Raw genomic sequence first — 27,780 nt, 5'->3', positions numbered from 1 at the left:
TGGGAATGGTGTCTCCCTGCTGGCAGCCGGTGGCTGCATGTGCGATTGCAGCAGGGCGCCATGGGGAGCTGTTGCTCCCTGGCCTCTGACGTGCGGCAGCAGAGATGCTGCAGGAGAGCATCCTTCGCCTCCCTCCCTTTTGCAATTCCAGCCCCGAGTTCAGCATCTTTCCGCTGGCCGCTTTCCACCCCGCGGCAGCTTGCAGCTGCCTCCCCAAAGCCGCAGCGTGCATCCTTCCCGGCGCTGCTGGGGGACCGCTCGCCTCCTTTTTAGCTGTTTCTTTCCTGGCGTCCCCCTGTCCTGCAGGCTGGGAATGGTACAGTCCTGCCTCCAGCGCTTGTCGCTCCGCGGACGTTGCTAGAACGTGAAGGCATCGGCGCAGGCTGCAGCGGCTGCGACCGGCCCCGAGACGCCCCGGAGAGGGGGCAGAAAGGACCGGGCGCCGAGGCTGGTGCCCTGCTGTGGCCCTCTCCATCCCTGCTTGCATCCCGACAGGGTCTGGGCAGCAGCGGTAGCAAGGCAGCATGACCCAGGGAAAGGTAGGTGGGAGGCCAGGGTTGGGCGGACGAGTCATCTTGCTTACATAATTGCGCAACTGGGGGAAAAAGGAGATTTAAGGAATGGATTGGGGTGTATCGATGCGGAGGAGGGAGCTGGGTACTGGTGCACAGCCTGGCCAAGTGTGCAGCGGCTGCTGCGGCAGGGAGGCGTTTTGGCAGAGGAGGGGATGGACGATTGCGTTACAGGGCCGGGGGCTGTTTTTATCCTAGTGCTGGATGTGGAGCTCGGCCCCGTCATTGGACCTGTGGCCATTTATTCCCTCCGTCCGGGGTGCTGGGGACCTCAATGCAGTGCTCGTACTTTCCCATCCATGTCCCCAGTGGTCAGAGCACTTGGCACCTGCCCTGGCCGCCTCCTTCCCTATCCAAGGAGCTCTGGATTTTTGAGATTCTCTGATTTTCGGAGCCTGGAGGGGTTTATGCATCCTCTGCCAGCACTGTGCACCGTTGCCATAACAACGATGCTGGAGGCTGCCCGGATGCGGGCGACACTGGCCATCCAGCATCTCCTCGGGTATTTCCTCCACCCCTGGGATTCATGGGGATGCTGTCCCTGATGCTGAGCTGACTCCCACCTTGGCAGTGGGGAAAGGATAGCAGTCTCTTAACTTAGCCCAAGAGGTCAAAGAGATTCCTGGGAGGTTGTTTGGATCATGTTCCCAAGGAGAAGCAAGTTCTCTGGCTCAAAAATGGCTCTTTGGGGTTTTATAGTCTGAAGCCTTCAGCAAATTTATGCATTTGAATATTCTGCTAGAAAAATCTAGCTGCCTGAATGCTTTTGGAAGTGGACGGATTTAGGTTTTCATATCCCTTAGCTACATCTTCAGATTGTAGCCAGTGGACAGCAGGGAGGCTGTGAGCCTCACATGACTGCCAGAGATGAACGAGTTGGTTTTGGGCAAGTAAAAGAAATGTTGGAGGGCCAAAGCAGTACACGTCCTGGGGGCCAGGAGAAACCCCATGATGTGGAAGTGAAAATAAAGTATTAGAATTTGGATTTTTTTGTCCAGTAACTGAATTTCAAGGGAAATTCAGAGATGAGTATACAGGTTCCTGCTGCAGGATAGTTTCTGCACCCTTTTTACATTTTAATTTCATTTTTTCCCCTCCTTTACATGCAGCTCTCCGTGAATAACAAACCTCCCAACCCCGAGGGACAAGGGGCAAAGAAGGATGCAGCTGCTGTGCCGCCAGCCCCTCCGACCTACGAGGAGGCGACGGCGGGAGAGGGGATGAAGTCGGGCGCTTACCCTCCTCCCCCGTCAGTGCCGCTCCATCCCAGCTGGGCGTACGTGGACCCCAGTGAGTCTGCGGGTGGTCGTACCTGCTCCTAGCGCCTTGCGGCAGGGGGGTAGGGATCCTGCCATGCTTGGGGATGCGGTGCTATTTGGTCCATGGTGGAGCTCATCCTAGAGCTGTCACCAAAATCGGGAGAAAAACTCCTTAACGCCGATGTAGCGTTAAGAAGCAGGCATTCTCTTTATTACGGCGCCGGGTGCATGGGGGATAACTCCACCCAACGTGCACACTGTGTCTCACGTCATCTAAAGTTTATATTGCTCTATCATATACATATGCATTAAATTTCCAGGAATGATTATACATATTCATGCTATTTCCTAGAACTAATTACTACATTTACATAATCGTTACGCACGCGGTCTGAGTCTCTGGGGGTCTTCTGCTGGTCCCTAGTGGTGTCAGAAGAGGTGTCACTCAGCATCTTGCCATGAACTTTGCTCTACTTTTCCATACATGGTCTCAGCTTGGCCTGCTTCCTTGTTTGAGAAAAGCTGTCTTGGTCCTAATCTTGGCTCCAGCTGGCTTCTGCTGGTTTATCTGTACTTTCTCAGGATGTATCAGTCCCAGCTGCACCTGTGTCCTTGGGTATGTTTGTCTGAGGCTCCTGTTGAGACTCCTTGTCTGAGATGGTAACAGTTCCCCAATTCCCCCCCCCCCTTTGAGGCTTTCTTGTCTGGGGCCTTTGGTAACAGAGCTAGGGCTATAAGCCATATATACGTGTGTGTATATATATATGTCAGCTCCCCCAACCACTGGACCATGCTGCTTTCCAGATGTGGGACTAGATCCCTTGTGCTCTACCCCCTTCCTGTAACCACTCGGCTGCTCTGCTTTGCAGTAGTGGCAAGAGAAAGCCCTGGCTCCCAGCTCGATCTGCTAAGCAGTGCTACCTCCCGGGGCTGGGAGAGCCCTGATGCAAAGTGCTTTTTGGGCAGTAACACCCCTACTTGCTCCTGCTCGCCCCGGCTTTCAGAGAAACTGCTGAAGCAGCAAAAATCAGCGTAGCGGCCTCAGTGATGTCTGGCTGCTCCGGGCCAGAGCTGGCAGAGCTTAAAACGTTGCTGGGCTCAAAGGCTGAACTATTCCTGAGCTGGTCCGTGTGGCCACGAGTGTGGCTGACCCCTCAGCAAACAAGCAGCTTTTCTTTCCCTAGGTACCGCGTGCAGCCTCGGCTTGGGGCCGTGACAAGCGCACAAAGGCCTGGCTGTGCCGTGGTGCAGGGAAAACGCTGCCTAGCAGCGAGCCCGGTGGCTCTGGGATGCGGCGGCTGGCAGGAGAGAGTGGGCAGGCGAGCGACAGCTCCGCCAGCACGGCCTGAACCAGAGCCCCGAAGGGACTGGGGATTTAAAGAATCTTTGAGTCCTCTTCCTTTGCTTGGTCCTTTGCTTTGCCAGCTGCTTGTTCCAGCCATTGGGGATGGTGGCAGCTGCAGGGATGGAGCGGTTCAGGGAAGAAAGGGAAATAGAGCACACTATCCCCTGAGAGGTGTTTGCATGCTCTGATGGTTTTGCAGGCTTCTTTCTTGCTTGCCTTTAGGGGTCGGAAACAGAGGGGATAAATAACCTCCCAGCTTGCTATAATAACCACCTGGGTCTCTTTCTAATCTCCTGATGAATTAGGATGAGTAAAGCCCAAAGGGGTTAAGATGCTGGGATTTTTGGTATCCCCGAGGACTCACCTAGGTGATGCATCATCTTCTGCCCACTGCCCTAACAAGCCTGGCAGGATTTCTTCTCAGCTGTGCTCTGTGCGTCACCGCATCAGTCCCTGATGCTGTCAGCTTCTGATTTCCCCTTTCCCTGCCTTCTGCTGCTCTGATGTGTGGCCTCGCAGCTGGCTGGGTGCCTGGGGGGGACATGTTGTGGGGCCATGTTTGACGGCGTGTGTGATGCTGGGAGAAGCTGGAGGGAAGGGACATGTGTTTCAGGTTGCTTTTGTGAAATGTGGCAGCAAGACAGCATGTCCCCTGCCCTTGGAGAGGGATCCTGGCACTATGCTCCCCATTTGGACAGAGATAGCAAGGCCATGGGTGGGAGGAGACAGGAGTGCCAGGGATGTTAGCCTGGGGGAAGGAAAACCTGCTCCATTCCTCAGAGGCATTTAGGTACCTAATTTTGGTGTTTAGACACCTTGATTGCTTTGATGCAGGAGGCACTGAACTGTCCCTGAGGACACGGCCCTCAGGTGCTCTCGGTCCTGTGCTGGTGATGACGGGATCTCCCAGAAATGCTGGGAGGAAGCAGCTCAGGAGTTTGTCCCTGCTGGGGTGTAGAAGTAGACGCAGGAGATTTATTAGGCACAAGAAGAGCACAAGGGATTTATTTCCTGCCAGGTGCATCTTTGAGAGGAGGCTTCTGCAATAAAAGCAGGTGCCCTTGGACTGATTAAAATGGAGGAAGTCTTGGACCAGGGCCTTGAATTTGGCTTTGGTGTCTGATGTCACAGCCTGCCCTCTGGGTTTGAGGGTCTTTCCCCTATTGGCCTGATGGATCTGAACATCACCGAGGCCTCCATCCCTGTGTTCAAATTGGTTAAAAAGCTTTGTGAAGGCAGGGAGGGAAGCATCAAACAGGCAGGGACATGAACACACAGCTGGAGTGATTGCACAAGCCTCGTTTCTATAGGAAACCCATTTGGGGAGACTGCTAGTAACACAAAGTGATACTTGCAAGAGATCGCATGGGAGACGGACGTGCAAAGACAACTGGGGTTTTGTTGGTTTTTGAGCTGCGAGGTTCAGGGCTGATGCTCGTGTCTCATTCATGCAGCTGATCTCAGCTGGGAGAAGCTGCCTCCTTGGGCTTCTCCTCTCAGCCCTCCCTGCCCTGCAATATCCCCCTGCTGCCTTTGGCCCTGGCTGTCACAAGTTGTCTTCAGTTGTCCCCTCCTGCTCCTCCCTAGGGAAGGCAGAGGTTCCCAGATGTTTTCCCTCCATCTCCCTGCAGCCTTTGGGCTGGAGCAAATGATGTTTTCTGCAGCCTTCCTCCCCCCTTGGTCTGCAGGGAAATGCCAGCAATGAGAGCTGGTATTAAAGAGCCCTTAATAAAACAGCTGGCTGGTTTCTGAGACAGATTGTGTGGTGCTGCGATTCGGGAAGACAACTCTTGGCAGGCACATCATGTTTTCCCCTCGTTTGCTAAACTGTTCTGACTCCCTGTGTGGAAAACAGATTTGGGGTGGACCTCACTGAAAAGCTGAAATGATCTTTCCTCAGGGGAGAGGACACAACACCACTGACATAATAAATGATGCACATGGACTAAGCTCAGGCAATTACAGAGCAGCAGGGGAATCCTCCTGCAGCAGGGCTCCCGAGGGGAATAGCCGAGTCACGGCTCCTCTCGGGGATCTTTTAATATTCAGTGAAAGGTGAGTGAGGATATGATAGCCCTCTAATTGTCATTAAAGGTTTGGCAGAGAGGAATTAACCCTCATATCCTGGTCATGTGGCCATTTGCAGAAGTGTTTTCCAGCTCTATCCATTCTCAGAGATGCTCCTAATAAGATGCAGGACCAGGAGAGAAGCCAAGTGCATCCCAGCACACCCAGAGGACACTTCTCCCTGGGTTTTGTGAAACAACAGGAAAATTTTGAAATTTGAGCCTCCTGAACTGTAATCCCTCACTAGTGGCTGGTTATCCCAGCTTGCCCGTGGGAGACTGGGGGAGGGAGCTGACCTGTCTGTCTTCTGCTTCAGGTACGAGCCCCAGCTATGGCAGTGGTGGGTACCCAGGAGACACGGAGATGCTCACGACCTTCAGCTGGGATGACAGAAACGTGCGCAGGGTGTTCATCAGGAAGGTACGGTGTGAGGGGTAGATCTGTCCTGGCCAAGGCAGGGGACAGCCAGCTCTGTGCTCTCAAAGGCCCCAGGCTGCAGGGGATCCCCCCAGGTGTATTCAGTATCCCACTCCTGAAATGGATGGAGTTTTGCTGGCTCCCCTGGGCCACGGAGCTGCTCTGAGCCAGGTGGGAGGTGGGGGGGGAGGGCTGCTGGTCTGCTCTGCGGGTTTCTCACACTGCCACGCTGCCTCTCTTTTCAGGTTTATGCCATCCTGATGGTCCAGCTCTTGGTCACAGTCGTTATTGTGGCTTTCTTCACCTTCTGGTAGGTCTCTTGTCCAACAGCAATGTTCTTTGGTGTCCTGTGCATGACCTGCTGCTATGTAACCCTTAGGGACTATTACTCAGTTACCTAAAAATCTTTCTAATGTGCTTTAACAGAAAGTAGGACTAAGGGACCCTGAGAGGTCATTCAGTCTTTCTGGTGCCTGGGTACCATTCCTGCATGCCCCAGCTGGTGCATCGTCCCTTCTGGGTGCTATCCCCTGCCGAGAGGCCTGCGTTACTCTCCCTTGGGTATTAACTGCTGCTTCATAGCTGGGCACCTTCTCTGGGGTGTTAACAGTCACCGATCTATTGGATACGTCTCCCTTAGGCAACAGCAATAGCCAGTACTTTTCCTTTGGGAGTTATCAAGGCCATCAGACACCTGGCTCCCTTGGCTTTAGGGACCGGGTTACCTACCTCCACAGCAGTGGATACCCTGCACTCGAGCAGCGGCTTTCTCCAGCTCGGATGACTGAGCACTTTGGGCATGGGCAGATCAAATTGCAGCTAGGATAAATAATGAACTGCTGTCAGTTTGAGGATTTCAGCTCCTTAATCACTTTGAGAAGGCAGTGGCTGTTCCCCTGAGCAAGGTTGACTGTGTAATCGATAATAGCAGGGCCATCTTTCCTACTTGACAGGTTTAATTTCTTTCCAGTCAGTCTGCTGGGTAAATTCTGCTGTGGTGTTGGCCTGCCTCCCCACATCCCACGCTGTGCCACCCCGTACACATTCCTGGGTTTAATTTAGCAGTGATCTGTGAAGTGATTGGCAGTTTCTGCTCTCTCAGCACCCCTCTTTCTCTGTCTTGCAGTGAGCCGGTCAAAGGGTACATTCAGATGAACCCTGCCTGGTACTGGGCTTCCTAGTGAGTATCCATGCCCTCTCCTATGGCCATGCACATGCCAAATGGCTCTGGATGTGTCTGTAGTGATATGGGGCTGTTTTCCAAATATGTTTGTCCTGCATGTAAGGAATTGTTCCTGTGTGTGTGGGGGGGGGGAGTGGAAAAGTTTATGGATATCTTTGAGAACAAAGATGGAAATGAGTCTGAGGGACAGGAGATAGACATCTGAATACTTCTGGCTAGGTGACATGCCACTCTACAAACAGGACCATAATAAATGTGAGTACTGCTTACAGAATGAATAAAGTAAAATCAGGAAAATAGTGCAGAAATCCAGGTGTGAGAGGTGAAAGGATACTTAGTACACCTTTAAGGCTTAATTTGGGGGCTGTCCCATTGAAATCAAGGAGATTGCCTGGGTTTACACCACATACCTTGATAAACAGACATGTGAAGAAGGGTGCAGGCAGTGTTGAGAGAGGGGGAAGCATTTGGCAGTATTACAGTGTTTCTGGCCCTGTCTGGGTGCAGCTGTCCTACCCAAATTGTCATTGTGGAGCTGCTTTTGGTGCCCAGGATCTGGGACCCCATTCATTAGGCGTGGTCTGTCCGAAAGGTCAGCGAGGAGGTAGCTTAAGCTGTGCCTCTGTGTTAAGATGTTTGCAGTTGTGCTGGTTCTTGGATGCCGCCTGTGTTAGTGCTGCTAATTAAGCAGACAGAGTGCACAATGCAATTGACTGAATGAGGCTCTGTGAATCTGGCTTTAATTAGTTCACACCCAAATCATGAAATGTGTCCAGACCCGGAGATGAGACACCAGCTTATATAACTTGGAAAAAAGAACCAAAATAGCACTAATAGAAGGAACCCGGCACCAACATGCCTTTTTGTGACCTTAAAGGAAGATAATATGGTCTCCTCCTTGGCCACCTGGTAGACTGGAGAAACAGCATTGCCTTGCATGGCTTCTTGGGAGACAAGATCAAGCTCTGTTCAGGTCTATGCTTTCACCTCTGGGCTCATGTCTTGTGGTTTACCAGCCAGTTAGCCTGTGTTTATCTTTCCATCTTTCAGTAGGAAAAAACATGTCTTGGGCCAGTTGGGGATAGACTCTGGACTTAATTTTTGTGCCTCTGTCCTTTTACCTCCTGGCAATCCAACCATTCCCTCTGTCCCCACTGTCTCTAGTTGCTTGTCTTGATCTGGGTCTGGATATCCTTTATGCATGGAGACCCTAAATCTGTATATGCCTCTAAAATAAGTGGGTGCACCAGGGTGTTTTTGTACTGCTGGAGTGATAGCTCAAGCTCAGAGGGAATAAAGCAATGTGTGGAGAGGGAGGAAAGGTGACAGACAAATGCAATGGCTCTGTTCCCTACATGCTGCTTTTCCATCTATTCAGCTGTGTCTGCTCTAGCTTTCCTGGTTTCCCTGTGGGAGAGCAATGCTCAGGTTTATCTCTGGTGTATTTATCACGGCCCGTGGGTTTTGCCGTCATGTTCATTTATTAGACCTGAGGTGACTGGCTATCGTGCTGCCATCAGCATGCTTGGAAGCCGCTTTCTCCCCCAGGCGCTGGGTGAAGGCAGGTAAGCAGGTTCCCGCTGTGCCATAGCCCATGGGTGCCATAGAAAAATGTGATGTTCAGGGCAGAGGGGGACGATTCCTCAGCTTATTTTTGAGGGTTTTTGCTTTGCTGAAGGGTCAAGTCATGCGAGATAAATAACTTCCCTATGACCTGCGGATGGCTTGTGCAACAACATATTAGGCTTGAGTCTGTTGTGGGCCTCTGTCTTTAGAGGACCCTTTTGGTGTTGAACTCTTCCTCATGGGCTGGTGCAGTTAGCATGGGACCAGTTTCCTTGTCAGATGCAGGCCTTTGCTCTGGCCTTAGGCAAGTCACTTAAACCAAGATTAACAGTGGTAAAAGTGCTTTGTTTCTGCTGAAATCCCAGCAGGACACCTTGGGAGCTCACCAAGCCAGGAAGAGACTGAAAATGAGGGCATATTCTGGAATGGTCCAAGTCCTTTCTGATGCAGTGGAGACACTGGCTGTGTCTGGATGAGTGATTCATGCACTGATAAGGTGTCTATGACATCTTTGGGTACTCCATCTATTCCGGGTCTGAATGCTACCCTCGTTCTGCTCCAAAACCTTCCTTTGGGTTGTTCCAGGATGGCTGCGCTGCCCCAGTGTCACCTTGGGGACTTGCATATCAAAGTTGGCAGCTGCAGGCAGCAGAACAGCTTCAGCGAGGGGCAGTTACCCCTTTGCTTCCTACCCAGCCTTGACTTTTGGGTGTAGCGCATGAATTTAAGCGGTGTACTGGAGCAGTAAAACTTGTCAGCTGGAGATTTGCTTCTCCTACATCGACACAATGCTGGGGCTTTCCTCCCTAATCTGTCCTTTTTCTCTCTTCCTTGCAGTGCTGTTTTCTTTGTGACCTACTTGATTCTGGCTTGCTGCTCTGGACCCAGGTAAAATGTTTTGTTTTAAACAACCTAGTGAAATGAAAGATGAATGCTTTGCTCTTGCCTCAAGCATTGCCAACATGTTGCAGGGATGGGAAGGGGTTGTGTTGATGCACAGTGATGTAGGCCTGTATTTTCAGGCCTGATGGTTGTGGGCTGCTGCAACACAGCTGTAAAAGCTGAAGTAAAATTGCAGCCAGAAGAGCAGAGCTGGTGCAGCCAAAATTGCATTGCTATACAGCTCCAAATGCTCATTATTAGATACTGTGGAGGATCTTCTCTGCTACACCCAGAGCAGGGCGTTCCTGGCTGCTTTGCTGAGGTATCGGGGAGATGCTTGCCTTCTTGGCCCGGGAGCAGCCTGAATGCTCTCTCGTTCCCAGCAGAATGACCGTCCGCTTGCATCACCCCTGCCACACGCTGCACAGACCATTAATTATACGATACCTGCTATGCAAGCTGTTGTGCAGTGTTGCTAACCACCGCTGCCCCCTGTGTCGCAGGGCTGACCGGCCTCTGTTTCTTAACTTGCAGGAGATATTTCCCTTGGAATCTGATCCTGCTGAGCATCTTTGTAAGTGGCACATCTGGACAGTGTCTGCCCTGCCTCTCCAATCAGCATGAGTTTTGTAATGGCTCCAGGCAGGAGAGGCTATTGTCTGGTCTGAATTCCTGCGGAAAGCGGGAGTTTCATCCTATAATTGCCCTGCACTTGGGCCAAGGAACTGTAATTGAACTAGAAAGTGATAAGCAGAAAAGAGAGCCTCTGTTTAAAATCAGTGCCTGTGGAGGCTGGTGAGGGGTTAGGAGCTGGGGCATGGCACAGGAGGGGCAGAGGGGATGGAGAAGCAGGGACTGGGGTGGGACAGTTCTTGGGTTGTGGCCTGCCCTTGTTTTAACCTGTCCTGTGGACATTAGTCAGTCAAGTACCAAAAACTATGCAAAAATTGCATCTCTTGTGCATTGGTTTAAGAGGTTTCACTGCCCTTATGGCTATCCTTGTCACTGCAATTGAAATGTTTGTCTGCCGAGTGTCTGTCCCTGGGACATGAATGCAGGAGTAAAGTGGTTCTCTTTCCCTCCCAGACTCTCTCCATGGCTTATCTCACCGGGATGCTCTCCAGGTAGGTTGGGCATGTGGTCCCTGGAGTTCTTCTGGTCCTATGTCTTGGCTCTTCCTCTGAAAAACAATTTCTCACTTCTGAAATATTTGGGCCACTTGATCCCTTTGGAGCTGTTCCAGCAGCCACATGAAGCCTGACCTTCCCTTTTGGAAACACCGTTTGAAGATGCTCTCTAAGAGCTATGGTGGCACCCCCAGCAGTTTCTTTTTTTGTAGTCTACAGTATTGCATCCTTTTCCTTGTGTTTTCACTGTTACAATCTGCTCACAAGATCAGCCCTGATTCACGTGGATCTCTGGTGATGAGGCAGATGAGCCAGTGGGCGTTGATGGACACGTGCTGGGGACAAAGAAAGTGGTGGCTTCAGCAACTGAGGGAAAATACCAGTGATGTCACTTTAATGAAACTGAAGGGAAGAGTGGGGTTTTCTTAGGGGCTGAACCTGCTGTAACCCACCAAAGTCAGTAGTTAGACCCACTGAAAACTATAAGCTAAGCCTATGGTCTCTACCTGTTCAAATCCCTCCATCCTTCCTTGCAGTCTTCTGAGATTCAAGCCCCCATGTTAAGAGCACATTGATAGTGTAACAGAGCTTTGATTTCTCATTGTGCTGCAATGGCATTTGTCATTTTATTTTTATTACCTCCCAGGTTGTAATCCTCCTCCTCTCCATCTGCCCATGGGCAGATAGATTTTTATGGTAAATTCCCATCTTAGCCGCTCGTGAGTTCTTGGGAGGGGTAGACATGCCCTGCTGCTTACCCTCTTCTATTTAAAGCAGGAGGAAAGCCCATCTAATCTTTTTGCATATTCAGTCTTCCCTTTCCTTTTGACATTAAGCAGGAACATTGGTGAGGTCAGGGCAATTTCTGCCCCCAGGACTCCCACTTTTCCTATATGTCTGTGCTGAGCTTCTGCCTGTTTTTATCACTCCTGTCCCTGTGGGAGTTGCTAGAAATGTGGCTTTGCTGTTAATTTTGCAGCTACTACAATACCAAGTCAGTCCTCCTGTGTCTGGGGATCACAGCCCTGGTGTGTCTTTCTGTCACCATCTTCAGCTTCCAGACCAAGGTGAGGGTGTGGTGATTAGTCCCTCTGGGAAAGGCATCTTCTGCAGACAGGGAACAGGGTCTGGTAGTGCAGGGAGTGAGGTGTTATGGAGCAGGTCCACAAGGCTCTGGGTTTGGGAGCAATTTGATGGATGCTGGGACATAGCAAAGCTTATAGGAAGGTTATGACAGGTGCTGGGTAAATGTGTTGGGTTAAAGATGGGATCTGAAGATGTTAACATATGGGGTATGCTGGGCTTTGGAGTATCAGGTTGGGGTACAGAAGGGTTCTGAAGGAGGAAGATGATGCAAAATATATTGGCACAAGTGAGTACAATGGGCTTTTGGATATAAGGGGTGCAATGGGTACTGGGTTATTGTCTTAGGCCATAACATGGTTATGATGAGTTTGGCTGTCAGTTTGTGGTATGATGGGTGCTGGGCTATTGGACCTGAGATGCAGATGGAGCAATCACCATCTGACAGCAAGATGGGTGTGATGCTGGCAAGTTCTTCCTCCCTGATGTGGGGAGGCCTGGCTCCTCTCGCTGCCTCCTGCCCCAGCACTCTGCACTTGTAACGTGGTGTTCTTTACCTCCGCAGTTTGACTTCACCTCCTACCAGGGCGTCCTCTTTGTGATGCTCATGGTGCTCTTCTTTGGCGGCATCATTCTAGCTGTGATACTGCCCTACCAATATGTGAGTAACAACCCGCATCCCTCCCTCCTTGCCAGTGCCACCAGTCTTGGCACAAGGCCAGGAGCCAAACATTGGCCTCAAGCAGGCAAACTCCAGGGGTTGGCTCAAGACAGGGGTGTCCCAGTCTGCTTTTGTGAAATGTGCAAAAGCACCAGGGGAAATGAAAGACAAATCCCAGTGCCTGATTCCTGGTCATTCTGCAATCAGATTGGTTTGTAGGATGGAGCACTGGCCTGGGGCTTAAAGTTAACTTCTGCTCCTGGATCTGTTTAAGGACCTCACTGTGGGTAGCATCATCTGCCTGTGCCTCAGTTTCCCCTCCAGTAAAACAGAGGGGTGAGCACTTTAGAGTGCCTGGCTGTCCAGTACAAAACAGCGCTCTGATCAGGAGTGACTGCCTTGTCACTGCTCTAGCCACTGCCAGTCCCTTTTCCATGGGTTCAGTCCCTTCCTTCAGCCTCCTTCAGCTTCCCTTTGTTTTGCATCCCTGCTCTTGGCTTGGACCTGGTCACAGCCAGGGTTGACTGTTACCTGCTGAAATCCTGGAGCAGCTTGTGACCACACCTGATGGAAGGCTTGGTGTGGCAGTGTGGAGGGCCTGGTCTCCATCTAAGCTTCTCATTAGGCAAGTCATCATTCAAGCAAGAGCCTGAAAGATCTTGATAAAGAGGGAAAGTATGAGGCTGCACAGCCTCCATTAATCACCCTGAATGCCTGTTTGTGCTGGAGACAGCAGCACCTGGCTTTGCTCACAGCAGCCTCTAAATACCCTCCCAACCCCCTTGCATCTCACCTGGGCTCTCTGGGGACCCAAGTCATCCTTTAAGGGCCAGATCTGCAGGAGATGCTCCCCCTGTTACTAGCCCTGGAGTCAGACAAATGGGTGAACATGAAGGCCATTATTTCCCAAAACAGGAGTTTGATTTTCAGTTGCCTCCGTTTGAGGTCCATCTCCCCTTCTGTGTGAATGTGAGGGTAAACCAGCTTGCATTGACAAGCCACTGCTATTAAACAGAAGCTGTCACAACACTGATATCTTGATGCCTGTCAAGATAAGCATAGCTTGAGGCAGCTTGTATTTCAATTGTCTATCTGGGGAGGCAGGCTGCGATCTCTGGGCTGAATCTGCAGTCTATGTGGACACCTTTTTCTGCAACTGCTCTGGTAGTGCCATGTGTTACTGTGCCCCAGCAAGCAGGGTTTGAGTTCAGTTCCAGCGAATTTCTCACTGACTCCAGCAGATACTGAAGTTTTGTGTTAATTAAAGCTGGGTCTGTCCCTTGGAAGCATCTGGTTTCTTCCAGTGGTGTCAACCTTGTCTGGGTGAATTAATGCCTTCCAGGGCTGCTACAAAACATGTTTCCAACAGGACAGAGCTAAGAGGTTCCCAAAGAGACCCCAGCCTTGTTGAGGAAAGCTGTTTAGAAACAAGTCCCTGACCTGGAAGCTTATGAGCCAAACAATCTAAAGTGAGAGGGGAAACTGAGGCACAATGACCTGTTTTTTGCCATGAACAGGTCAATAATAGAAACTGGGATGGAGCTGGAAGTGGTGCAAGTCCAGAGCTGTTACAGCACTTTCCCTAATTTGACTCCTCCACACCAGAGCTGAGCCCTGTTCTGTGTCAAGTCATAATTAACCAGTTTTCTCCCAGCCACTGACTGACGTATTTGCTTTTTTAGGTCCCCTGGCTCCATGCGATCTATGCCCTGCTGGGTGCCATTATCTTTACTATGGTAAGTGTGGTGCTGGGAATGCGCAGGCAGGAAAAACAAGTGAATAAACATGGAGTAAATGCTTTTTGCCCTGAAGGGTGCCCAGGGAAGGAAGGAGTAGGTCGTAGGATTGCAGAGAGCTCCCCATCCTTAAGTGGCTCGAGAATAGCAATTACTGCAGTGATCTCAGCCTGGTCTGAAGAAGGTGCTGGTGTACGTGACAGTGTCAGAGCAGAGCATGGTGTGATTGGCAAACCTGTGTTGTATGCGCAACACTAGGTGTGAACAGTAGAAAGCATTGTAGAGACAGAGCAAAAGGCCTCTTTGGAGTGGAAAAAGCAGAGGCTAAGGTTTGGCACAGCAATGGGAGCAGGACCGCAGGGTTCAAAGGGAGCCTGGGCATGAAATGAGGCTGCAAATGTGAGCAAAGCCAAGTCAGGACTGGATGGGTGCAGGCTAAGGAGTGGGTATGAGTTTCATTAACAGAGATGGGTGTATAGGAAGACTACCTACAGGCTGTGGCTTGGGACTGAGGGACACTGGGAAGGTGCATTGCTGGCAGGAAAAACCCTGAAGCTCAGCAGCGCTTTTGACCAAAATTGGAAAACTTGATTCATTCCTTCGACTGCTCCCTGGCTGTCCCTGCTGCAAGCCTCTTCCCGGAGCATGTCCTGGCAGTGCCGTGCTTGCTGTTTGGGTGTGGGAGTTGTCTGGGAAGATGCTTGGTGTTACCTCGAAGTGGGGGTCAGGAGGAGGGCTGCCTTGGGGATCAAGGCGGTGCCCATTGGGCATGCTGTGAATAAGAGCAGTTGAGCAATTTCACTTAAGAGCTAATAAAGTCATTTCAAGAGAGCTCGAATATTTCTTCTCTGATTCATGATTAAAGACTGCTCTGTAAAACATAAGTAGGCTAAACATCTTAAAATTACCCCATAAACTTCAGTCAGAATCTCAGCTGATGCAGTTGACAGTGCCAGGCTTGTCAAGTCAGCTTGGTGATCTGTCTTGAGAGATCAATTATTGTTATTTATGACTGGACATGGCAGAGATGCTAGCTGATCCCAGGGAATGGCAGAGATGCTCTGCCAGCTCTGGGGAGCTTCATGCCAAGGTGTCAGTCACAGGCTAGGTTAAGGGAGGGGACAGAGGTGGCATGGGGCAAGATGTGCTCCAAGTTGTGCAGCAAGGTGCAGGTTTTCTGGCAGCTGGGCCACCAACCTGTCTTCCTGTCCACATTTCCTTCTGTGAGCAGTGTATCTCTACAGACAGGCTGGGCAGTGGGTTCCTGCCCCAGCAGCAGGGCTGCGATGGCTTCGTGGGTAAAATCTGCCCTGCACTCAGATGTGATTGAAGCTCAGGTAGGTGTTAGCTCTGCTCTGGGTCTGGTTACCTCTGCTAGCAGCTCTGCACAGGCCTTTCTGCTGCCCAGGGTCTGGGGTATATTTCTCAGCAGCTAGTTCAGGCGCAAGGTCTGCTCTTGCAGCTGCTGGTACCCGAGTTAGCTTGAGGCCAGGTGGAGGTACCCTGCAAGGCTGGACTGTCTGGACAGATGAAATCAGAGTGCAGTAAGAGGAAGGAGTAATTTCTTGGCCTTTGTGCTCTGGTGTTGCTGGAATATCATGTTGGTCCAGGATACCCTGTTACCTAGTAGGTCTTTCTGAACTGGAGGAAGTACAAGAATAACAAGTCATAGGGACTGGCTGAGGAGGAACAAGAACTGCTCCAGGGCTGAGCTTGAGGACATATTCAGGATAGATGAAGTGAAGGGGAGCCTTGGGAATATGCATGAAGGAAGCAGGCATGAAGGAACAGTTAGGCTCAGGGCTGGACTATCAAGAGTGAAACGAAGGGGAAAGTTGTAACTCATGATTAAAGTATTGTTCTAAGCTTTTTAAACAGCAGTTATGACCCATAAAAGAAGTGGTTGCATTTTTATTGTGGGTTCACTGAAGCAACTGGGACAATTCCTGTTAAGTGCTTCTTGCCTCTCTGTGCCGAAGCTGTGTGTGATTGTGTCATTGGGTTTTCCTCCTCTTTCCCTGCAGTTCCTGGCATTTGATACCCAGATGCTGATGGGGAATCGTCGATACTCACTGAGCCCGGAGGAATACATCTTTGGAGCCCTCAATATCTATCTGGACATAATCTACATTTTCTCCTTCTTTCTCCAGTTCTTTGGCTCCAGCCAGGAGTGAGTGCAGCAAGGCAGTGTCTTCTCTTTGCTGGCAAGACGCATGTTTAAAAAATTAAAAGGAAAAAGAGGAAAAGAGGAATAAAAAATAACCACCCTTTTTGGCCCACTAGCAGGCTCCATTCCATCAGCTGAGCAAAGCCCCTGGGTTCCTTATGCAGCTTGTATATATGCTGTTAAGCGTTTGTGACCCAGAAAGCAAAGTAGGGCTTAAATGTTGTCTCTCCTGCTCCCTCTACTCCTGCTGAGATCAAACCAGACCAGAGACTGGGAGGCATCAGGCCAAGATCTTCTTTTCCCTGAAGGCTGCCAGAGTTGCCCTTCTGGGTCCTGTACATTGCAGGATGCTGAAATGCTGTGACCAGCTCTGCAAAGGGAAAATAATATTGAAGGAAGGAGAGGCAGGGAATTTTGCTAGGATCCTGGCAGGAAAACCAGCTGAACAAAAAGGAAAGGCTAGGGAAATTCTTGCATCTCCCCTGTTTTTTTACCTGCATTTTTTCATGGAGCTTCATGGCCTCTGCAGAGATCTGCTCCAGATAGTGCCTGCTTTTGGAAAGGCTGAGCATGGGACCGCATAGTCTGGATGTCCTTCTAGCAACTAGTCCTCTGGGTACAAAGGAACCTGTTGTTCAGGACATGCAGCCTCTTTGAGGACATCCCTAAGGCAGGAAGAATTTGTCTGTATCCTTTATATCTGGCTGTGGGGCTGAGATTGTGCTTTCTCTCCTCCCAGTCTGGGGTAGCAGGATTGCTGGAGTCCCCCTGCCCCAGGGGATACACATGTCAGTGCTCTCTAAAGTGTTGCTCTTCATCTGGGAGGGTTGTGATCCAATGTGAGGATTATTGACAGGCAATGGCAAAGAATGGATGAAAGACTGAGTTGCGGAGTCTGCAAAGTCAGAAACCTCCTCTTGTGGAAAATGAGGAGATCCTGTGATCCATCATAAGGATCTTGATGCCTTCATGCTAGTGTCTTGATTGCTAGAGATTAATGGCCTGAAGTGGTTACTGTGCAGAGACTAAGGCCAAGGTGAATGACTATTGCTTGGAAAAGTGGGCACTTCTGTCGCCAACACCAGTGTCGCCTCTTCCTTTTGCTCTGGTTGTTTTCCAGCTCTGCTCCCCTAAACAGGGATGTCAGCGAGGGCATGGGATGCCTCTGAGTGCACAGGTAACTTTCCATCTTCCCCTGCTCACATTCCCCTGTTTGGGGATCAGCTGGCTAATTTCTAACTGTAAAGCTCCAGGTGGAGATAAGAGGCCTTTTGCTCTTGTTTAGAAAGTGATCCTTCCCGCTGATAGAAACCTGTATCTTCAATCTCCCTGGGAATGCCAGGGTAAGTGCGTCACTGCGCTGCCTCTAGCAATCCCCGTGTGTTAGAGAGGCTATGCCAAAATGCTCCATACTACACATTCCTCTTCTGCTGCTGCCCTGGCTTTTACCCCTCACATGTTGTATCCTCCCGCCACACGTGTTCAATGCCCTGAGCTGGGCAGAGGAAGAGGAAAGTTACTGTGCAAAGAGTGAAAATGCTTTTGCTAGCTAAGCTCCCTCCTGAGCCTTTCTTGCCTTTGCGCCCTGAGTGGCTGTACTGACCTTTGCAGTGACAGCAGCAACAGAACTGGTGCCTCCCAGCTCCAAAAAACCCCCCCACTTTCTGGGATAAAGGAGACTAAGTGATGGCAGCATTAAGTCCATGGCCCACTGCCTTGAATTGTTGAGCAGCCAGAACTGGGAGAGGGGGCAGCATGGGAAACACCTCAAGGGTTTATGAAATGAGAGTGTAGAAAGGGAATTTCCTGGCTCAAGTACTGCTCATGTCAGACCCATGCAGGTGCTTCTGAAAGATCTTAGCAGACTAGATGCACAGCCTCTGCTCCAGTAAGAGGCTGTGTTGCTCAAAGCAAAAGGCCTGTAGGTATTTCTGCTTTCCAGCTTTTGAGGGAGGAGTATGGCTGGAGTCATGTGAAAAGTTCTTGAACTCAGTCCTAAAAATTGTCCTCTGGAAGACACTTCAGACCTGAGCTCTGCAGCTACCCCTTCTCTCTGCACTGGGACTCCTCCCAGCTGGCTCTGGACCTGGGGAGGAGAACACTGGTCTGCAGTCCACTCTGCTTCTCTTGCTCTTTTTCCTTCTGGTGTGGAGTGACTTGTCTTCTGCTACTGCTGCCTGAGCTGTTGCTACCTCCTGGCTTTCTGTTCCCAAGTAGGAAATGTCTGCATGGTACCTGCAGCTCCTTCTCCAGGCCACCCAAGTGGAGATGGCTTGCTGTCCTCCTGTGTCCCTTGACAGAACCATGGGGCTCCCTTCTTGCATGTCTCCTAGGCCCTGTTCTGCACTGAACCCCTTGCCCTTCTCCATCACCCATCCAAGCCAGGTCCCTGCCTTTCCCCACTGAAAGCACTCGTATTGAAGCAGTGAGTAATGTGTAAACACTCAGAGGTGGAAGTCCCTGCTGGGCTGAATAATGCAGATAGAGGCAAGTTCTTCCTGGGTTCTCTGACCCACTGGGTGTGGGAGGTGCAGGGCTGTTTCTCTTCCTCTCTGTATCTGAGGGCTGCATCATCCAGACCCTGGCTCTGTATCCCCTTGCTCCTTTTGTCCAGCTGTTCTTATGATTTCACTGTAAATAGGATTTTGTATTTTCTCTGAACATTGCTAATAAATTGTTGCAAAACTGTTCTTTTTGTTGCAAGGTCTCCTTACTGAAGGGCAGCTGATGGAAGGTCTGGTCACACAGCTAAGGTCTTGTCTCCTCTAAAACAGGAAGAATTAATAAGGCTACAGGATGATGTGACATAGCCTAAAGTTTTAATTAGGACCAGGCTGTCTGTCTGCTTATGACTAAGGAACTCATCCTACATAAAGCAAAAAAAAATGCTTGGTTCCAGTGTAGCATCATGTGGAATATTTGAACTGAGGGATACAGTGTTCCCTGGGGTGAAACTTCTGAGCTTTCTTAGACTTGGTTGCAAATAGCCACAGGATCCAAAAGTAAGTGGGGGGGAATGCATGTTGGAAGCAAGGTACCTTCTCAGAGGGGCATTCCCCACTGCCTTAGGAGAGGAACCTGAGGCACTAAGCTTTCCCAATTAATCTGACCTAAATTAATGCCTGCTTTGGGAGATGACTTGCATATATCTATATACATCAGCTGTGAAGGGCTGATTAGTCCAGGCTGCCAGATCTCTTAGAGAAATCCCAACTGCAGCATCTTCTTGCAACAGATCTCTGCATCTTGGAAGGAGCCATGCCTAAAAGGCAGGTGGGAGATTTATTTCCAAAGAAGATTTGTTTCCTGCTGTGAGAACCCATTTGTGCGAAGGGTTGCAGAAATATGCTCCACGAACTTGTGAGATTTGGGATTTCAATGTTCACAATGGGTTGGTAGCACCTGAACCGTTGCGAAGCTGCTGTTGTGCTGCATCTTCTGAACCGTGTTATCAGTCACCCTTGCTGTGGCAAGAAAATATTTTGCATTGTGCTGCATTTGATAATTCATGTTCTGCTGTGGGACAGTGCTTCTGGAAGAATAACTGAAGTGGGGTATTGCCACACAAACAGTGAGGTGGCTATTAGCAGTTGCATAAGAGGAGTAATTAGTTGCTCCTCACAGCTTATCCTGTAATTATTATAGGGAGAATAAAAGGCTGATCATTCAGTCAAATGTTGACACTTGACTTTTGAGGAACTGGGCAAAAATGCACATGGGTCAATGGAGGCTGCAAGTGTCATGGGACCACTCAGAGGTGGAATAGGGAGAGAGGCAGGAGGAGACCGGGTGATTTATCAAGCTGTTAAGGGATGTTGTAAAGGGAAAGAGATTGAGAGGTTTCCCATGTCTGCTGCAAGGGGGGGTAGGAATTTGGGGGCCCTTAATGCAGCTACAGGGATCCAGGTGAGACCTCTAAAGCCTTCCCGACAGGATAGGGAGGCACTGAACTTTGCTCCTTGGTGAAGGGGCGAAATCATGATCTCTTGGGGTCTTTTAGCCAAACACAAACGTTTGGCCCTGAAGCCTTTGCCTGATGTTTCTGAGGTCCTGGCGCCCTCTGCTTTCCACGCTGTGGTAAAAAAACCCCAAAGCAACCTAATGTCACTGGAAGAAAATGAATTCCAGCTTCCCCTTATCAACTTTCTCCCAAAATCTTGCCTTCTCCCTGGCTCCTGTTTCAGCAGGGCCCGAAAAGCTTAAGAGAAACCCCCAAAAGCGGCCTAGCCGCGGCCTGTGCCCCCCCCCCGGAGGGGGAAGTGGCACTGTCACCATGGCAACGCAGAGGGCAAAGGTGACGCCGGCTGTGGGGGGAAGCCGGGGCTGAGGGGGCTCCTTTGCCGCAGGGCTGCCCTGCCGCAGAAAGGGTATTTTAAAGCAAAATCTCTAATAATTCGTGTTTTTAACGATTTATCGCAAGCGGACCTGGAAAGTCATGGTGAGGGGGGCTCGGGCTGGCGCTGTCCCTTGTCCCCATCCCTCTCCCTGTCGCTGCCTCCCCCCCCCATGGCCGCGCAGCCCCCTCCGCTACGCGCATGCGCCGACCCCCCCCGGAACCTTTCTCCCTCGGAACGCGCCTCCTCGCGCGCTTTTCCCGCCCGGCGCGTGCGGCGAGGTAAGGGCAAAATGGCGGCGCCCATAAGTGAGGGGATTCCCGCCCTGGCGCCCGGCGCTGCCCCCTACGGCAACTTCCCCAATTACTCCCGCTTCCACCCGCCCGAGGGTCGCGTCAGCCTCTTGCCCGCGGGGCTCTTGCGGCGCCTGTTCCCCGCCGCGGCCCGCCCGCTGCTGGGGCTCGACGTGGGGTGCAATTCGGGGGTAAGAGGCCGCCGGCGTGGCGGGGGGGGGAGAGGTCGGGGAGCCGCAGAGCAACGGGCTGCGGGTGGGGAGAGACGCTGGGCTGGGGGCCGGGCGTGAGGCAGCCTGGGGTGATTAGAGGAGGTAGTGGGCCTGAGTGCTGGAGGTGGTGGGGAAGAGTGAGATTACTGGGGGAGACGGGCCTGGACTGTGGGGCAGACTGGGAATACTGAAGAAAGGTAGTGGTTTGGGGTGTTGGGCAGGAATGGGACAGACTGGGAAGGCTGGGGGAGGCCCTGGCCTGGGACAGGGATGATCCTGTGTAATTGAGGCACAGGAGGGAGCTGGGCGCAACGTGAGACTGGTGGGGCCAGGAGACCCTATTTCCTGGAGAGCACCCTCTGCCTGTGTCCTCTGAGGGGTGGGCAATGGTGCGGTGGAGCTGGCTGTTGCTGAGCACTGCTGCGAGGTGGCTTAAGAAGCTGTGCTGGTCTGCGCAGGGCAGATCTTCTCTCTCCCCTTTCCTGCTGTGGCAAAAACCTGGAGCGTCCCAGGCTACTGAGTGCCGTTAGCACCAGAGAACTGCTGTAGGACTGCCCTAAAATGGCAGAACTGGACAAGTCGTGAAACTGGATACCCTCATCCGTTATGTGTTATGTCGTTTTATCCATCAGACAGGACTTAAAACTAAAATCCTGGTCATGTTTTTGAAGAACTAATGATAAGGCTGGTGAATCTGATAGAATTTCCCTTTTTTAAAATGTTGTTCTCTTTCTTTACTCTATTCTGCATTTTCCTGTGGCTTTTTCCTGGAGTGTAGCTTTGCTGTGTTATAATTCAGGGGCACCTGTGCATCTCTGATGCATGCTGGTACAATGTTTAATGTAAGCATGTTTAAAGGTTTTTTACATGAAAACTTTACCAATATATTAAATTAGAAATAATTGTGCATTGGGAATGAAGTTATTTTGTATTCTGGTTAAGGACATGAGTAGTGTTGCTTTCATGGTTTCTCTCCCCACCCCCATCCCCCCCTTCCGTCTGCCAGATGGCTTGAAACTCTACCTGAGGCATTATCTAAAGGACAATTCTAGATCTTGTTTCAGATGAACTTGTAAAACAGGTCAGGTAAAAATGTTCTCAGTCCAGTTCTTTTAAAATGCAGAGGCTTTTGCCACTAGAGGACACTATCTGCCTGTGCAGCCAAATGCTTCTTAAAAACATATGGGCTAGAGAATCGTACAGTTAGTTTTCCTTCTTGTCCTTCAGATTTTCATCAGATTTCTTGTAATGAAAGATTAATAACTTTTCATTTAGTGGAGCACTCTACAAAGGAAACTCAAAGAAAGCTCTATCTTGTACTATAGTCTAATGATGAGGGCATGTTTTTACTTTAGCAGTAGGATAAGCGCATGACTAAATTAGGCCTTATAAGTAGGTGTTAGTGCTGCTAGAGAACTCTGAGGCTCACCTAAAGGAACCAATGAATCTTCCACCTCGCCACTGAATGGGAATATTCAGCAAGGTAGTTATAACTAAGCCTAATCTTTTCCCATAGTTATTGCATCAAAACCCCACGTGCTGGGTGATACAGGTTTAGTTCCAAGCCCTGGCTGACTCTCTGGTAGTCAGGGCTACTGTGATGCTTTTTGCTGCAGAAAGGAAGATTATTAGGGAGCTTATCGTTCCAAGCCTCATCAACTCAAGAGAAGGCTCTGACTTGACGCTTGTACCTTGCTGCTGAGACTGGGATCCGATGTGCTTAGTGATGCCTTAACGAAGCAGCGCAGGCCCCATGAATCCCTGTTGTTTTCCTTTCTGCAGGAGCTAAGTGTGGCTCTGTACAGGCATCTGCTTGGCCTTCAGGAGAGCGAAGGCAGCCTGGATCAGCCTGCAGCTGGAAAGGATCTGAACCTTCTGTGCTGTGACATCGATCCTGTGTTGATTGAGAGGGCTCAGCAGTGCAGTCCCTTTCCTGCCTCCATATCCTTTGCCAAGCTGGACATCATGGACTCCAGTGCCAGGGAGCCGTTCCTGAGCTCCTACCTGAGCAGTTTTGGCCGCTCCGCCTTTGACATTGGCTTTTGCATGTCCGTGACCATGTGGATCCACCTGAACCACGGGGATAGCGGCCTGGTAGAGTTCTTGTCCTTCCTCTCCTCTCTGTGCAAGTACCTGCTGATTGAACCCCAGCCATGGAAGTGCTACAGAGCGGCTGCGCGCCGCCTGCGGAAACTGGGCAGAAACGACTTCGATCACTTCCGATCTCTTGCTATCAATGGGGACATGGTAGAGAGGATAACGGAGATCTTAACGAAGGACTGTGCCATGGAACTGGTGTGTTGCTTTGGTAGCACCAGCTGGGACAGAAGCCTCTTGCTTTTTAAATCAAAGGGATCAAATCACGAGGGCAGGGAGCCCTCAGGACAGGAACAGTGCTGTGATTGACAGAAATGACCTCTCACATTTATGACTTCTTAGGAAAGAAGGTGTGTGCTGGTTACAGAGTCAGAGCTAGGAATTGCTAAATGCCTGTCAGGATCATACCTTGACCTCCCAAGGGAATTTGGGGCAAGTCAAGTCTGTTTTTTTTGTTTTGTTTTTTATTCTGCAAAATGCAGTGACAGTTTTAATCTGCCTTGTGGGTTCTGAGATTTCCGTTCCTAGAAAGTGCTCTTGAAACAAAAGTTGCCAGAGATGTGCTCTCTATGCTTCTTGTTGTATTTTCTTGAAGCATCTTGTAGAGAAACACATAACCTGACTTACCAGCCATGAGCAAATAATATGGATTAATGTAGAGGTTGTCTGTTTGGTCAGTGTTTTGGTCAGGCTGTGATCAGTACACCTTTGCTGTTGTCAGGTAAGGCTTGCATGGAGTATGCTTTGAAGGCTGATAATGGGGTGAACGTGTTTGTTTTCCTTTTTTTTGTGGAGTGACTTTTTATGATAGGATGTGTATTCATTTAAGTGTATAAAAAAAGGGAGAGCTCTTTGTAATAGTGTCCTTGAAATAAAAAATAATTTATTTTTACCATAAATACTTTGCTGTTTTTTAATTTTCTTGTTCACATTGCTTTCAGAACCTGAGCAGTCTCAGGTAACAGAGTTTATAATTTCTTTTACATTCACAGGCTTTAATGAGACTTTGGTAAGCTTAAAGCTTAAACTATGTTTGGCTATGGCTGAAGTTATTTGGTTTTTTTTTTGGTGTTAGTAAAATCTGGGAGGGAAAAAAATGGAAAAAATCTGGCATCAAGAAAAATGTCTCAGTTTAATTTCATTTTACTTCCTTTAATGCCTCTAATGATTTTAGTTCATATATAGCTAGTGTTTCTGTTAGCTTTGATAATTAAGTAGGAGTCATGCTTCTACGGTATTGTCTAAACAGATTAAAAACCCTGCCTGAGTAAATTATGACACACAGAAATGGATAACCGATGACTCTTATGAATTTGTAGGTTCTGCCGTTTCCTTACTGTGAAGTGAGAGGGAAGCCTAGGTATGTGCCGTAAGCCTTGTGTCCTTAGCGGGAAGGTGCTGCAGAAACGGGGCAGAGGAGGCCGCGTCCTCCAGGAGGTGCTCTTGTCTAGCAGTTCTTGTGCTCAGGTGAGTCTGTGTGCAGAGGCATTTTAATTTTGGTCCTTACTGGGACTTCCTGGTTGTTCTGCAGTGATAGTAACAAGGAAAGCACCTTGCTTTCCTCCATAATGGGCTCAGCTCAAAGACTGAAGTGCAAATGCCCGGCGAGGCTGGCTAGGTACTTCTGCATGTGAAGCTGCTGGAATCTCTGAATGCACACATGTGGACGCGCACACGCTTCTTGTGTTTGTTACAGAACTGTGTAGAGTCACAGAAAGGCTCTGAGGCTCTCTACCTAAATGCAACTTCCGCAGTGTTTGGCTACTTCCACTGGAAAATGTTTAGGACCCACCCTTGAGAGTGAGGAAAGCCTTTCTCTGAGAGTTCCTCTGCCTCCCCAGCTGCAAACAAATGCGTCTTCCCTGGTGATGATGGTGAATTTTGTTACTTTAAAGTCTGTGCTGATTTTACTATCGCTGTGGGAGGGAAAGGAAAACCAATTTGTCATGTATTTTCCAGAGGGCTCACCCAGGTGTCTGATTTCTCATTATTTATCACTTTGGTAACTAAGCACCCCATCTGACAGCCATTGTAATCTATGGATAAACTCTACTGACTCGGGTGTTGGCTCACCCAACGCTACGGCAGCTCAGCCTCCCTTTTCGTTCTGCTTAGCTGTTGTTTCCTACGTTGTGCGGCTGGTGGCACTGGAGTATCGTGGAACCTACAGCCCTGGCCCTTGGGAGATTTTGTTGCACTGTGTCAATATTTGTTGCTGTTTAATTTGAACTTTAAAATACTTAGAGAATGAAACTGCACTGTGTGCGCTGAGTGCTCACCTTAAAGGGGAGAACAGGTTTTCCCGCACTTTGTTTCACCGTGGGGGTTTACACACTTGCCCATGAAGAATTTTATGTGGATTTGCCAGAAAGGCTGACACCCCAAAGAATTACACTCAGACTCTCTGCACCCATCTGGAATGACTTTCCCCTTCACCAGAGAGGCCCTGTCTTACAATTCTTATGCTCTGGGTGATAAATCGGTGTTTCCCTGGGGATCCCTTTGGGATGCTTGTTGTTGAAAGATGGTGCATTTTCTTTTTTTTTTTCCCCCCTTGTGTGTGATCATGTACAGACCTGCAAACCAGCTCAGTGCATATGTAACAGTATGATGTTTTCTAACTTCTGTCAAGTCTGGGCTGTTAAGTTGCTAATATCAGTATGTCCCACTGTCTCTAAAATGGCTGAGCTCCAAAACTAGCCCTGTTTGACTTTGGCACAATGGTATGTTTTGTTTTGTTTTTCTGTTTCTCTTCCCTTGCTTATAGCCACAAATACAACTCAAAGTGATGTCAGTGCAAATCCCTGTGCAGTTGTTGGGACATCAGGTAGCTCAGAATGGATTCAATCCTTTAGCAGACAGGAGAAAAATCTCCCTTTTTCCTTTTCTTTTCAGCTTGTTGCCTCTGCTCTCCAGGAAGTTGTCGGGACATGAGAGACACAGAGGTGAGAGCCCAATTTCATGATGTAGCAGTAGAAGAAACCCTGTGGATTTGAACTGCAGTGCTTATGTAAGGCTCTGGAGTATTTATTTTCTTTAATACTCTGCTTTCTCTGTTTTGCAATGTGCTTAAAACATGTTCACGAATCTCTTGAAGGCAGGAGAGAAGGAAAGTAAAGGTGGGAGTTGGAACGAGCACTTCTGCTCTCTATTGCTCAGAGCTCTTTTCAAAATTGTGTGGTTGTTCTTCATCCAGCTGAGGAAATGGAGATGTCACTTGCTTGGTTGAGGTCCTGGGGGTGGTGACCCTTGTAGAGCTCAGAGAAGCTGAGTTAGGGGAAGGTGAAGCTGGTGCAGAGGCCTCTATGCTGAAAGTGCTGCTTGTTCATCTCCTCTGTCATCCGAGGATGGGGCAAGCCTGGCAGTGGTGGTAGCTGCTGCTAAACCAAGGGGGATATGACCTTGCCCTGGGTGTGTAGGGGGAGGGCTGTGCCCCCACTGCTCACCTGGGAAACTGTGGCATCAGGCTGTGCTGCTAGGTAGGTTCCTTAGCCCTCCTGGCTCGCTCGTTATGTGCCATGTTATTTATGTGCCTGTGCATTGGGCGGTAGTTAAGAGAACATGCTGGCTCCTTCCTATCTTTGAAGCTCCAACCCCATGTTAAATTCAACCCTTGCACAAACCACACACAGGTGAACATTTCCAGGCAGACACAAAATGATGTGTCCCATTGTGATAGGACGGTCAAACTGCTGCCCTGTTCCACGCCAGCAGCGAGCTAGGACCTCCCCTGCAAGTGCTGTGCAGAGTTCCCAGGCTCTGTGGTCGGTGATTGTTGCTGGGCTCCATCAGACCTTGCCTCAGTCTTTCCATCTGTGAAATTAGCTCGATATCCACCCACCACTGTGGTGATTTCTGATGTGGAATATTGGCTGGATGTCTGCACTGCACTTTTGAGAAAGAAAAATACTGACAAGCTGAGCTGTATCATCAGCTGTGAGCTGTACCATTGTTCATAATAATCATCTGCAGCCACTTTAGATATTAATTAGGTACCATACCTTCAAAGTGTTCTGACTAATTAAGTTTCATGCCACTGCTGTGTAGCAAGTCGCAGTTAATTATCCCCCTTGCTTAGATGGAAAAATCTAGGCCTAAGAGGTAAAAACATCTCATCCTGAGTAAGCCAGCATCAAAGCTGGGGCTGAGAACTCATAGGTTCCGGTTTTTGGTCGAGTCGTAAGGTTTTGAAGTTACTGCCAGCCTTTGTAGGAAGCAGAACTTAGGTGGAGACAAGGAGAGATGCTTTTGTTGAATTTTAAATCTTGCTTGTGCTAAGGGACAGTTTGTTGTCTCTTAAATTGTTGTACTGAATGGGCACGAGGGATGCGTTGAGAGGGAAAAGGGAGTTTAGTACGTAAATATAGTGCAACAGCAACTATTGGTTTAACATTGACAGCTGCCAGATCAAATGACTGTTGTAAGCTCCTATCTCCGTGCTCTCTGCTTCCCTTCTTATGCACATATGTACTGGCCACCCTGCAAAGGCTGTTAATCCAGCATTTCTAGACGGTGAGAGAGCGCCCAATTCAATCTAGCTTTCCCCAGAATGTGTGATCGTCCCAGCAGTGGAGGAGTCAAGTTTAGGACCTGAGAGTTGACAGCAATGAGTCTGCTCCCATGAGCAGCTTCCTCAAGCTGGAAGCGCAGCAACTTGTCACTACAGGCTTTCATGGCAGAAGCTGCAGATTTTTGGATTTCCTTTGCTCAGCTGAGGGCAAGTTCCTTCTTGTTCTTCCTGGCACTTTGCTGCCTGTGAGTTAAAGGAGAAGTGAGAGG

General features: G+C 49.7%; 2 protein-coding genes across 2 annotated transcripts; both read left to right on the top strand.

Annotated features, from left to right (window-relative positions):
• The first annotated feature begins 363 nt into the window (after positions 1-363).
• Positions 364-18,755, top strand: FAIM2 (Fas apoptotic inhibitory molecule 2). Its single transcript, XM_013955477.2, has 12 exons — positions 364-539; positions 1,682-1,862; positions 5,560-5,663; positions 5,906-5,970; positions 6,787-6,840; positions 9,247-9,297; positions 9,826-9,865; positions 10,378-10,415; positions 11,398-11,485; positions 12,067-12,162; positions 13,845-13,898; positions 15,923-18,755. The coding sequence occupies exons 1-12, from the start codon at positions 525-527 to the stop codon at positions 16,070-16,072; spliced, it is 936 nt and encodes a 311-aa protein (XP_013810931.1). The 5' UTR covers positions 364-524; the 3' UTR covers positions 16,073-18,755.
• Positions 18,756-20,691: 1,936 nt separating this feature from the next.
• Positions 20,692-23,861, top strand: LOC106495070 (RNA 5'-monophosphate methyltransferase). The gene is made up of 2 exons (XM_067314066.1): positions 20,692-20,883; positions 22,687-23,861. The coding sequence occupies exons 1-2, from the start codon at positions 20,692-20,694 to the stop codon at positions 23,308-23,310; spliced, it is 816 nt and encodes a 271-aa protein (XP_067170167.1). The 3' UTR covers positions 23,311-23,861.
• The last annotated feature ends 3,919 nt before the right edge of the window (positions 23,862-27,780 follow it).

The sequence above is a fragment of the Apteryx mantelli genome, chromosome 33, assembly GCF_036417845.1.
Source record: "Apteryx mantelli isolate bAptMan1 chromosome 33, bAptMan1.hap1, whole genome shotgun sequence".
NCBI classification, from domain to species: domain Eukaryota; kingdom Metazoa; phylum Chordata; class Aves; order Apterygiformes; family Apterygidae; genus Apteryx; species Apteryx mantelli.
The sequence above is the reverse complement of the archived record's forward strand: the minus strand, read 5'-3'. Positions and strand labels throughout refer to the sequence as shown.

Excerpts from the sequence above, each read along its gene's own strand:
- FAIM2 (XM_013955477.2), top strand. Across the intron at positions 5,971-6,786 it reads GTGGCTTTCTTCACCTTCTG|TGAGCCGGTCAAAGGGTACA; the intron begins GTAGGTCTCTTG and ends TCTGTCTTGCAG. Across the intron at positions 13,899-15,922 it reads GTGCCATTATCTTTACTATG|TTCCTGGCATTTGATACCCA; the intron begins GTAAGTGTGGTG and ends CTTTCCCTGCAG.
- LOC106495070 (XM_067314066.1), top strand. The coding sequence starts at position 20,692 with ATGGCGGCGCCCATAAGTGAGGGGATTCCCGCCCTGGCGCCCGGCGCT. Across the intron at positions 20,884-22,686 it reads ACGTGGGGTGCAATTCGGGG|GAGCTAAGTGTGGCTCTGTA; the intron begins GTAAGAGGCCGC and ends TCCTTTCTGCAG.